This window comes from Callorhinus ursinus, unplaced genomic scaffold (assembly GCF_003265705.2).
Source record: "Callorhinus ursinus isolate GAN/ISIS: 27379988/994484 unplaced genomic scaffold, GSC_fseal_2.0 scaffold15, whole genome shotgun sequence".
Taxonomy (NCBI): Eukaryota; Metazoa; Chordata; class Mammalia; order Carnivora; family Otariidae; genus Callorhinus; species Callorhinus ursinus.
This window is the reverse complement of record NW_027397077.1, coordinates 2,277,535-2,289,773: the sequence shown is the minus strand read 5'-3', so window position 1 is coordinate 2,289,773 and position 12,239 is coordinate 2,277,535. Positions and strand designations below refer to the sequence as shown.

General features: G+C 52.8%; 1 protein-coding gene across 3 annotated transcripts in view; it reads right to left on the bottom strand.

Moving 5' to 3' along the window:
• The window catches only part of ARMC6 (armadillo repeat containing 6), a 16,930-nt gene continuing 4,691 nt past the window's right edge, over window positions 1-12,239 (bottom strand). The window contains exons 2-8 of one of the 3 annotated variants that reach the window (XM_025884892.2): window positions 11,078-11,233; window positions 9,867-9,949; window positions 5,176-5,749; window positions 3,414-3,559; window positions 2,228-2,359; window positions 1,748-1,885; window positions 1-763 (exon numbers count right to left, since the gene is read on the bottom strand). In XM_025884892.2, the coding sequence (XP_025740677.1) occupies window positions 551-763; window positions 1,748-1,885; window positions 2,228-2,359; window positions 3,414-3,559; window positions 5,176-5,749; window positions 9,867-9,949; window positions 11,078-11,204 (1,413 nt within the window). In that variant the 5' untranslated portion in view covers window positions 11,205-11,233 and the 3' untranslated portion in view covers window positions 1-550. Of the gene's footprint in view, window positions 764-1,747; window positions 1,886-2,227; window positions 2,360-3,413; window positions 3,560-5,175; window positions 5,750-9,866; window positions 9,950-11,077; window positions 11,252-12,239 lie in introns of all 3 variants that reach the window. The other 2 variants (XM_073901027.1, XM_025884891.2) reach the window with 2 other exon arrangements.

Below are 12,239 nucleotides of genomic sequence, written 5' to 3'. Positions count from 1 at the left end.
TTGTTCAGCTAACAGAGTCTTTTATTACTGGGCAGTACTGGCTGGCCTGGGACCCCTGGAGGCAGAAGAGCTTGGTCCCTGCCCTCTGTCCAGCAGAGCAAGGCACCTACAACCCATATTACAAGTGAGAGATGAGCAGGGGAGAAAACAGACTTGTAGGAGCCGAAGCAGGGTGGACCCATCCTCCTATGAGACCGGCCAGTGTGGATCCCACATTTCAGTTAGCATTTTGCTCCCAAGCAATACTAAGGAGGCCCCTCTGGTAGGAAAGGGAATGGGGTGGTAGTGGGAGGGCAGGATGGGTAATGCCAATGCTGTCAGCTGGCCTGGAGAACAAGGCGAAGGGAGGAGGACCCAGGGGCTGCTTTCTGCTGTGTAGACACTTCACCAATGCTCCTTTCCCACGCTAGCCTGTACCTGGTACCCATCAGAAAACACCCCTCACTGAGTCGGGGAGGAATCCAGGGACTAGAGTGGAAGGACACGGACCTCCTCCCTGTTCCTGAGTCACATAACTCACCCAGAGCCATGGCCCAGACTGAGCCTGAGGTCACGGCGCCAGGTTGCCCTTCTGGCCAGTCCACAGCTCTCGCAGCTCGACACGGCAGCCAAGGTCCCGCAGGGCAGCCTTGGCCACGTCCTCGCAGTCACGGTGGGTGGCACGGGCCCGCAAGATGAGTGCTTCAGCCCCCAGGTCCAGGATGGGCTGTGAGAAGGCCTGGCTGCGGGCCACCAGGTTACGGATCAGCATGCAGGCCTGTTTCTGGGAGGGAGAACTGAAGGTGAGGGGCTGCGCACTGGTGGGTGGGGTCCACTCTGACCTCAGGGCCCCCATCATAACGTAACGGGTAAAGGTGATCACAACCAACATAAGGTAGGTGCTTACGCTGTGACTCATCAGGCTAGATTCATCTCCCCACTTTACTCTCTCAGTCGCCCTGGGAAGCAGGGCTAATTTCCCCAACTCCTAGGTGAGGAAACTGAAGCTCAGGGCAGTCAAGTGCTTGGCAGGTGCGGCCGATCACTCAGGTGTGGGACCCTCAGTCTCAGAGCAAGATTCCCCTGTGGCTGGCAAGAGCCTGGGCAGGGGTCCCAGGAAAGGAGGGCAGAGAGACAGTGGGAAGAGAGGGTTGTGCACAGGGCCCATCTGTCAATTACATCATCACTCGTTCATCAACACCTGTGCCCTGTTTATCTGCCGTGTGTGGGTGCCACAAAGCACCCCACCATTGGGAGACTAGAAGAGAAGTAGGTGAGGTGTGAGGGGCTGCCCAGCCAGGGTGGTGAGGAATGGGCAAGGTGATGGGTGAGCCAAGAGCACAGTGTTCCAGAGGAGACACCATCAGCAGCAAAGACCCCTAGTGGGACAGAGCCTGGTGTGTCTGAGGACCAACAAGGAGGCCCCTGTGCTGGGAGGGTGTGCGAGGTAGGAGTGGGGGAGGCAGCCCATGGATGGCAGGAAATCTTCCAAAAGTCCCAGCAGATCTCCACCTGCTCTCCTCCAATCTCCTCCTCCTCCTCCTCTGCTTCTGAAGGAACTGTTAGGAGAGGAAAAAATCAACACTGCAAGAGCAAAGGAACAGGAAGACAGCCGTGGGCAGAACTGGGTGCACTTTCAAGGATGGAAAGTAGATACCTTAGGGGGCTGGGAAGGAAAAAGACTTCGAGAGAACTGGGCTGGGATGGGGATAGGGACAGCGACAGGGAGGGCTTGGGTCCTGCCCCGCCCTCTTGCCCCCAGGCCCACCTGCACTCCACCCTCTCGCGGGTGCGCCTTCATGGCCTGCAGTGCAACCAGGGCCCCGCCACCCTCCATGATGACCCGGCTGTTCTCCGGCTTTCGCAGTGCTAGGACGCACAGGGCCGCACAGCTCTGCTCGCAGACCTGTGTGGGGGGAGTCACAGGGATGGAGGAGACAGTCAGAGATGCCCATCACCCGGAGGGCCTGCTGTGGCCGCCACCGTGAATTCCCCAGGTGAGTGCCCTGCAGTTTCCCCTGGAGAGACCGCTGCCAGCCCGTGTATAAACCAGATCAGTACTAATAGGAATGATAAAAACCTCAACCATGCTTAGGGGGGACGGTCTCCACCGAGGCCTCTCGCAGGCCCCACCCCAGCCCTAGCCCTGCTTGAGGAAATGGGGAAGAGCACCAGGCGAACCCACATACTGATTTGGGACTCCAGTCACTGTGCCCCACTTCATGCGCCCCCTGCCTGGGGTAGGTACCTGGGGGCTGGCCAGGTGCTGGGTCATGGCGGCTATGATGGACTCTGTCCCGCCAGCACGGACAATGGCGTCCTTCACATCATCGTTGCCTGCGATGGCCCGCAGGGCACTCAACACTTGCTTCACAAGGTCCTACAGGAGGGTAAGGTGGGGGTCAGCCCTGGCTAGCTCGTCCTCCTGCGCTGTGCCAGACACTAACTGCTTGGTTGCTGGTTTGTGGGGGTGGGGGTGGGGTCTTGAGGGAGGGTCTGTTGTTCCGCTGTCTGAACAACAGGTGGGGCCACCCTGGGGCATGCGCGCAGCCTGTGACGGCAGGAGAGGCTCAGGGAGTTGGACCCTGTGGATTAGTACACCTGTGCCCAGCCCAGGCATTTGGACAACCTTGACACCCACCCCTCACACACGGAGGGGGCATGCGACTCAGGCCAGGAATCAAAGCCTGGGGTCCTCTGGCCATAGCTGAGTCCCCAGGTCCTGAGCTGAGGACAGTTGACCAGATGCTGCTGGGACTGCCGACCGCCCCAGTGAGGGGCAGAGCTATGAAAGAGAAAGAGAAAGCGGTGGGAGGGAAACCAAGCCTCCACCCACCCCCAACTGTCCAGGAGTACAAACCAAATGCATTCCCTCGTGAGCTTAAGCCAGTTCAAACGCAGCTTCTGGGGTTGGGGGTAATAGAACCATTGCTGCCACAGGACGGGGAGGTACTCCCGCGCTAGGCCAGGCATGTAGAGGGGATTAAGTGGCTGCTAAATGAAAGAACAATGAATAGGGGTCCCTGCCCCATTTTATGGATGGGGAAACTGAGGCACTAAGGATTTGTCTCACTCAAGCATCACACCCCTGAGCTGGGGGCTGGGCCAGCTCGTCAACACCCACTCGTATTCCTCCCACTGCTGGTAGAAAATACAAAGGTGTTAAAGGATAGTAAGAGAGGGTGGGTGGATTTGTTTTCCCCCAAAACTTTACTTCCTGCCCTGGGGTCAATGAGAAGTGAAAACTGCACTTTGCTTCCAGGGTCAGCAGACAGGGCGGGTATGTTCTGATTCAAGCTTGTCTGGGTGGCTGGGGCTCAAGGGGGGCAGAGTTCACTGGGAAATCTGGAACCTTCCTGTGGCATCGAGAGAAATGACAAATTGAAATCCAAGTGAGGGGCGCTTCACACCCTAAGACAGCTCTGGACACCCACCTGGTGGTCGCTGCAGTTGGCCAGTAGAGCCACCAGGACACCGAGGCCCCCAAGGTCAACGACCTCCTGGCAGAATTCATTGCGGACGGCCAGGCGGGATAGGGTGCTGCAGAGCTCACTCAGGACACTGGGGTTGTCAGAGAATGCTGCGGAGAGGGAGAGGAACCACTGGGGGCAGGACAGGGAGAGAACCAGTCCCAGCTCGGAACCAGGAGCCAGCGGTCCTGGTACAAATCCTGTTCCACCTGGGAAGCGGGGCCCTTCTGCCAGGCAGGGCGGCCACACGCACCAGGAGAGCCCCACTGAACACCAGGGCCGCCCGGGCCTGCAGTGCTCCCTGCTGGCCGCAGGAGAAGACACGCGAACTCGCCCTCCCCCACGCGGTGTCCCAGATAAATTCCAGACCAACTGATGATCTCAACTAAAAAAAGAAAACCATAATAGTGCTATAATAAAACATCCAAGACTATTTTTATGTTCTTGGGGTGGGAATGACCTTTCTAAGTGCAACGGGAAACCCAGAAACTGTAGAGGGACATATGGATAGAGTTGATCTGGGCAAAATTGAACACAGATGCAGAAGATGAAGCTCAGAGGCCCCTCAGAGGAGAGGCCTACACTGAGGCTCACATGTGGGGGTCGTAGGGGGTGGAAGGGTGGGGGGGGGGGGGGGGACAACCCTATTTTACCCAGAGCTCTGTGACAGTCAGCTGGTATGTCCCCCTGGTCAGAGTACAGCCCCCAGCAATGCCATGAGCACTAATCTGGGGGGAGGTATTCTCTAGATGTGGTGACATCTATGAACAGCTGACTTCAAGATGACCCTTGATGGTCTGAGTGTGGGCCTCATCCGGTCAGCTGAAGGCCTTAAGAGGGAAAGTGAGGTCTTCCTGAAGAGGAAGAAGCTCACCTGAGGACTGTGGTGTTGGCTCCTGCCCAAGCCTGCTCCATGGATTTCAGACTCACCAGCCCCTTGGCCACATGAGCCAATTCCTTGAAACACACACACACACACACACATCCCACTGGTTCTGCTTCTCTGGTAGAACACTGACTGATAGGAGCTCCGTCAACAAACGAGAAAGATGTAAACTCCCCCTCAGAGAAGCAGCTCAACTTCGAAGATGGCTGGGCCTGTTTTCACCCCCTCCAGAGGCAGGCCTGCCTCTCCGGAAGACAGGGCCAGAGTCACACAACCAAGCCTAGCTATACAGAGCCAGAGCCACAGGCAGGCTGGGAAGAACTCATTCTTCTAGCACCTGCTGTGCACCAGACCAGAGTCAGGCCTTTTCTGGTGGGTACAGTGGACAGGGGGCAGGGAATTTCGGGTCTGAACATCAGCGCTGTGATCTCCTATGGCTGGCTTACCTTGGTCATCCCAGTCAGGAACATGTACGTGCATAACAATTTGAGGCTAAGTATGAACCAAAGTGTAAACCTCCACTGGGGACCAGCCACACTCCCCCATCTTTGGGAAACACGCTTGTCCCTTTGGGGAGCTCTCCTTTCCGTGCACTCTCAGTCTGTGTGGGTGCACAGAGCAAAGCCCCTTCCTCAAATGGCTCCAGAGATGGGCACAAGATCTGGTCTCAGCCAATGAGCCCTGGCTTGGAACTCTCCTAGAGCAGCCAGAAGTAAGGACACCGTTCCACTAGGGCTGCCATGTGGGTGGTAGTAAGCCAAAAGAGGCAAGTGGAGCCTGGAGCCAGCCATGCCTGAAGCAGTCCTAATACCCAACTCTCATTCTCACACCTGCTCCTACCTTTGGTGGCCTCAATGAGCACCTTCAAGCCTCCATTCTCCTGCACAATCATCTTGGCATGGTCGTGGGCATGGCCAAAGGGCACACGGATATCATCGTCGAAGGTCATGACTCGGAGGGCCCAGCAGGCCTCCCGGACCACGTCGGCACAGCGACCATGCCGGGTGATGGCACCGGTCAGCAGGGGCAGCACACCAGCCTTCACCAGGCTCTGCCGATTCTGCTCGTGCTTCAGGCTGGCATGGCACACACAGCGGATCCCAGAACAGGTCAGATCAGCCGCGTCAGCATTCTGGGCCAGGGTGACCACCAGCAGCTGCAGGCCCTGGGTGTCTAGGAGATCGGGCTGGCCATCGGTCAGGGCTGACAGGGCGTTGAGGGCCTGGAGCAGGAGGCCCTGGTCACTTGCTATAGCAAGCCTCCAGGCAGTGAGAAGGATGGGGTAGGCCCCCTTCTGGGCTGCCAGGAAGCGGCAAGCCTTGTGCTGCTTGCACTGCTCAAAAAAGCGGGCAAGGTGCGCGGACACCTCCTGGGGGCGAGAGTGGGCCACGGACTCCTGCAGGTCATCCAGGGCCTAGAGGACACGGGAGAAACTTCAGTGTCAGCTCAGCCCAAAGAGGATCCACAGTGACAGTGCTGCCCCCCTGTGACATTCCCTCTCCTGGGATCTAGGCCTGTGGTGGAAATGCAGTCCAGCCATTGTAGCTTCCACACTTGGGCTTTTAGGAGCTTCGAGCTTCAGAGGCCACATAGAGATGGAGAGACCCAGATCTCTCAGGGTCCCTCCACGGAGCAACACACGTGAGGGCAGACACAGTCAACGCTCCAGCCCTAGCAGCCATGGCAAGATGCTCCAGGCCAGACGCGTGGAACCATCTGGCTCAGCTCAGTCCACCCAGCCGAACCATAAGGAACAAGAAAATGGCCATTGTTTTGGGTGCTTACCATGCAACTATAACTAATCAACATATCCTCCAGCGGCCACCTCTCCAAGGAAGGTAAAAGTTACCTTTGCCAGACCGGCCAATACCAGATGTCTCCTGTTTGTCTCTCTCATTCATTCCACAAATATTTATCTGCCAAACGAAACCACACCTCACACACTGTTGATTTACCCAAATTCAATTCAAAGTCCTTGGGGGGAAGAACAGTAATAACGAGAGGAAACAATCTGAAAAGAGCATCCAAGTCTAGCTGCCGTTCAAATCCATGCTCCAGACCTGCCTTCAGCAATGGGCCCAAGATGAACCCAAGCCTCCTGGGGCTTACAAAATCACTGGTCCCGGGCCCCAGGAGGGCAGCTCTACAGATGCCATCAACCCAAGCCAGAGGGCTGTGGTTTAGCCACACTGCCCTGAATGGCAAGGATGCCTGTTGGCTCACCGTCCCTGAGCTGGACTTAACTGAGTATATGTTGCAATGACACAGAATATTAATAGGCTAAAAGCAGAGGATGTGCCTTGAACGGACATTTACCAAAGAAAATACACTGGTGGCCACTAGGCAGACAAAAAGATGGTCCACATTGCTAATCATTAGGGAAATGCTCGAAAAAGTAAACAACATGGAATTACCACATGATCCAGCAATACCACTTCCAAGCATCTACCCAGAAGAACTGAAAGCAGTCTTAAAGAGATGTCTGTATACCCATGTTCATAGCAGCATTAATTCTAGTAGACAAAAGCTGGAAGCAACCCAACTTTCCATTCATGGGCGAATGGATAAACAGAATGTGGTCCATCCACGCGATGGAATATTATTCAGCCACAACAAGGACCACAATTCTGACCCAAGCTCCAACATGGATGAAGCCTGAGGACATTATGCTGAGTGAAAGAAGCCAGCCACAAAAGGACAAATACTCTGTGATTCCACTTATAGGAGTCCCTAGAGGAGTCACATTCACAGAGGCAGGAAGAAGAACTGTGGGTGACAGAGATTAGGGGAGGGGAATAGGAAGTTAAGTGTTTAATGGGGACAGAGTTTCAGTTTGGGAAGATGAGAAAGTCCTGGAAATGGATGGTGGGGATGGTTGTGCAACAATGTGAATGTACTTCGTGTCACTGAACCATCCACTTAGAAATGGTTAAGATGGTGAATTTGTGTTATATTTTGACCATAAACCAAAAACAGAGGGCGTAGCATTTGAGCAGGAACCTGGCAAGAAACATGAAAAGCTGGCCCAAGTGGCCCAAGTGCTGTTAAGACGCACAGTGCTGGAGTTACAACACTATGGGTTTAGTTAGGTAAGAGAGGAGAAGATAATGGCCACAATCTGCACACTCGTCTCCATCCAGTTTGTGGGGAATCTCCTCTTGTCCTGGATGGCATCAGGAAGGCGAGTCTCTGCGCTGGCTGGCTAAGATGGTGGTCTTAGTCCCTAGGTGCTGCCCGAGACCCCAGACCCCAGGGGTGGCTGAGGAGAGGACAGTTGCTAAAGTGAAGGTGGCAGAGTCAGCTGTGTTCCACCTGCGACAACTCGGCATGGTGACGGGGGCTTTGTCCACCAACCCGGGGGTCACTCTCTCTGTGACTGACGGCTTGGATTCTGAAACTCCTCGCACATAAAACCAGTCTAGCTCATCTTCTCCTTAGAGAGTTCCAAGACTTCTTGTTTTGGTTTTCTTTCCCTACAAGTCTATGTGCAACAAATTTCCTGACTCTGGTAGACTCATTTCAAAAGGCATCACAGAGTTGAATCTTTCTCCTACAGATAAGCACTGTTCACACGTCGGAGCCACGGCAGCAGAGGTCAATGCCACCATGGCATGAGAAGGGGCTGGTTCAACTGCAAGGTGAGAGTAAGGCTGGGAGGATGTGAAACCCAATGTGTGTGGTGCCTCCCACACGGGAATGGAAAGAAGGGGTTTGATGGGAGAGACGAGACAAGGACTTTCAGATTTTGCTATAAACACGTGAGTATTGCTTGAATCTTTTATGCCAAGAACACATTCACGTTCTTCTTCAGTAATGAAACATAAAATTTAACAGTCAAATTAAGAAGAATAAAAAAGCGAAGGTTGTAAACAAAAGGAGTTTTCTGGACTGCTGGTAGAAGACGGCAGAGCTGTTCCCAGCCTGATTTCCCTGGGAGAAGGACCTGGGTCTGGGTCCCAGCTATGCCCCTCACTGGTTGTGACCACAAGTGAGTCATTTATCTTTAGGGAGCCTCAGATTCCTGATCAGCAAAATGGGCTAACAACAGATTGAGATAATATGTTTTATTTCTTTTTTAATTTTTTAAAAAATTTTATTTATTTTTCAGACAGAGAGTGAGCAAGCACAAGCAGTGAGAGTGGCAGGCAGAGGGAGAAGCAGGCTTCCCGCTGAGCAAGGAGCCTGATGCGGGACTTGATCTCAGGATCCTGGGATCATGACCTGAGTTGAAGGCAGACACTTAACCGACTGAGCCACCCAGGTGTCCCATGTTTTAAGAATTTAGCACAATGCTGGGGCGCCTAGGTGGCTCAGTCGTTGAGCGTCTGCCTTCGGCTCAGGTCATGGTCCCCCCCCGCATTGGGCTCCCTGCTCTGCTGGAAGCCTGCTTCTCCCTCTCCCACTCCGCCTGCTTGTGTTCCCTCTCTTGCTGTGTCTCTGTCAAATAGATAAAATCTTAAAAAAGAAAAAAAAAGAATTTAGCACCAGCACTTGAGAAGTACTCAGTGATTACTAAAGACTATTGTTACTGAGACCCTTCATATGTAAAGAGCATCTATAAATCAATAAAAACAAGATGAACAACCCAATTAAAAAAACTGCCAACACAACAAACTCATTTCTTATTAGCAAATAAGTTAAAACAACGAGATAATTTTCTCAAAACCTCTGTGAGGCAGGAGATGGTGAGGGCCCTGAGAGCAGAGAGAAGTAAATACCTTGGCTTAGGCAGAGCTGGGTTCATACCCAGGGCTGTATTCTCCAACTTCCTCTTTTATCACTTTACTCTCTCTTGCTGTCAGGTAGATCATTTTTTTCTCTTTGGATTACCTATCTGTAAAATGGGAATAATAATCCCCACCTTGCAGGGGTCTTTGGGAGAATAACTGAGATAGCACAAAGAAAGCACCTTGCCCAGAACTGACTCCACAGTCAGTTCTCAATAAACACCACAGCCTTTTGCCTTTTTACCAACAGCTTATCACTCTTTGATGGGGGACCTTAAGGATAGCATTTAACCTCTGTGAGCTTTACCTTCCTTGTTTGTGTGCTGGAGAGTGAGGGTAGGCTCTGGGCCTCTGTTTCCCCATCAGTAAGTAAGAGATGACACCACCTACCTCACAGGCCAGTTTTAGTGCTAAAGGGGCAGGCTATATAATGTGCTGGTGAACAGTCAGTGCTCAACAGGTGACAGCCCTATTGTGATTCCACTCTCTTTCTGTAATTCCTGTCCATCTCTGAGAAAACTTAGTGGTTAGGAGGCTCCATGGTGCCTGCCCTCTGCCCCAAGGCTGCCAACACTGGGGACAACCTGAGCACTGTCCATCCCAAAAGGGCTCTCAGATATGGACTCAGGGAGCCCTGGCTGCAAGCTCAGGCTCCCATGTACATGCTGGGTGCCTGCCCTTCAGAACCTGCATCTGTCATCTGGGAACCAGTGGAAAGGTGCCCCTAACAGACTGTTAAACGGTGATGTGCGTGGAGCCACATGTGTAAGGTCAGCCATGCCCACATGGGCTACCCCTTCCTACCTGTAGGATGTCATGTGTAGGCTCCTGGGATCCATCTGCAGAGGCCTTCGGTGCCAGCTTTATAATGTTGCTCAGATCAACCCCTGCAGCGGGTGGGGAGGGGGGAAACAAGTGACAGCCATCATCCCCACAGGCCTTCCAGAACATACCTCACGTCCCTTCTTCTGGGACCACCCCACTCTGGAGGCCTTTGGGGGGTCTGCCCAGCTCCCCACCCCAACCCCTCCCTACCAGGGCCCAGCAGCCACATTCATACAAGGGATGTAGGATATGGAGGGGTGGTCTTTGCCCCTTGGCCCTGTCCAACCACTGGGAGCAGAGCAGTAGTGAGGCTGCAGGTCATCACCATGGCGAGAGACACATCTACCTGGTGGGGTAGGTAGAATACCACCCTGGCTGCACATACCACCTGGCTGCACCCCCACCCTCCCTGGCACCCCTAGGGAAGCCTCCACTGCCAAAGACACATCTGGGTACTCCTCCAGTCCCTGCCCAGTATCTATATCCTATATCCCACTCTGTGCTGGGGACACCAGCCTCTGACCTCTGAGGCTGGGCCCCCTGAGGTCCCTTGCCCTCTTGAGTCTGACCAGGCTTGACCAATGGGGAAGAGGACTTCAGATTAGAAGAAATGGGAGGGTGGGGTATTTATTCCCAGCTCCCTGCCTCTGCCTCTGCCAGATGACTCCCCACCCCCAGCCATGGCCTGTTGTGGGGCTGGGGAGGTCTCCTAACGCTGCCCACACCACTGTAAATAAATAGTCCCCTCTTAACCACTGTCCCCCATAGCCTATTTTGAATATGCCAGCTGTTTCCATAGGCTGGTGACCAACACCCCCTTCTGCCTCCATGAACTCAAGCTGGAGCGCAGGTGAGGCAGGGAGGCAGGTGGCCCTGTTTCTTGGGAGGTAGTCGGGAAAAACCTCTTCAAGGAAGTGGCAATTAAAATGAGGCCCACCTTGAAGGATTCAGCCCTGCAGATGTCTGGGTGGGGGGTCAAGGTGAGTAGAGGGAGGACAAGAACAAAGTGGGAGAAGGTGGCCAGGCTGCTCAGGGAAGAGCGCAGACAGGGCGACGGGGCCCAGGGCTACCACGCCAGGCAAGACAGAGCCATGGCAGGAAATCATTCTCACACATTAAGAGCTGTGGACTGGAAGTGACTTCTGGGGAAAGAGCCAGACCAGTGCTGGGACAGAGCCACTGTGCCCTACCTTGTGATTCAAACTGTTCCACGGCCTCTTTTACTGCCTCCTCTGACCCCATCTCGAACTCTTCAATGTTTTCACGAATGGCTGCATCAAAGGTCTCCTGGGTGATACGTTTGGAGGCCATCTCCATCTCCTGTGCATGGGGCGGCAGGTGCCTGCCTGAGAGACACCCTCAAACTGAGAAATCAAGGTAGGAAGAAAGCTTCACTGAGGGTGAGAGGACAACTGTGAGCCTGGCTATCCCTTAGGGAAGAGCTACCAGGGACCAAAGCCTAGGGCCTCCCAGGAAAAATTCTAACAACCTGGGTCACAGAGAAGGCTGATACCCCACCATCTGCAGAGCTTCTAAAAGTGTAGAAGAGGGCAGGTAGTTTACATTTTATCTAAGAAAGAGAAGATGTTAATATGTGTCCTTCTAGTTAAAAAAAAAAGGATAAAATAATATTTTAACAATATTACACGTTATATGTTGTTACATGATCATAATGAAACAAGATGATTATAATGCTACATTTTATGTAAAGTGTTATTTACGACATGGATATTTGTCATAATATGTAATACTATAACTATGTGGTATTTTATCATAGAGTTACATTATTTCATAGAAAACTACGTAATAAAACTTACAGTGGTATGCTGTTATACCAATATAAGTTTTAAAATAAAAACTAATAATAATAAATAAAATGGAAAACTAAATTAAAAACTAATAGAAATACTTACCCTGAGGGGAAGTGGGGAAAAGGGTGATGAGGACAGAACTAGAAGCTGGATTATTCTCTCCAAATGTACCTTGTTTCATGGTTGCTGTTGTTTTCTTTTTTTTTTAAAGGATTTTATTTATTTATTTGTCAGAGAGAGAGAGAGCAAGCAGGGGAACGGCAGGCAGAGGGAGAAGCAGGCTCCCCGCTGAGCACAGGGCTCTATCCCAGCACCCTGGGATCATAAGCTGAGCTGAAAGCAGACGCTTAACCGACTGAGCTACCCAGGCATCCCATGTTGTTGTTGTTGTGGTTTTTTTTTTGGAGATTTAATTTATTTATTTGAGACAGAGAGAGATATAAAACACAAGCCGGGGGCGCCTGAGTGGTTCAGATGGTTAAGCATCTGCCTTTGGCTCAGGTCATGATCCCAGGGTCCTGGGATCGAGTCCCGCATCGGG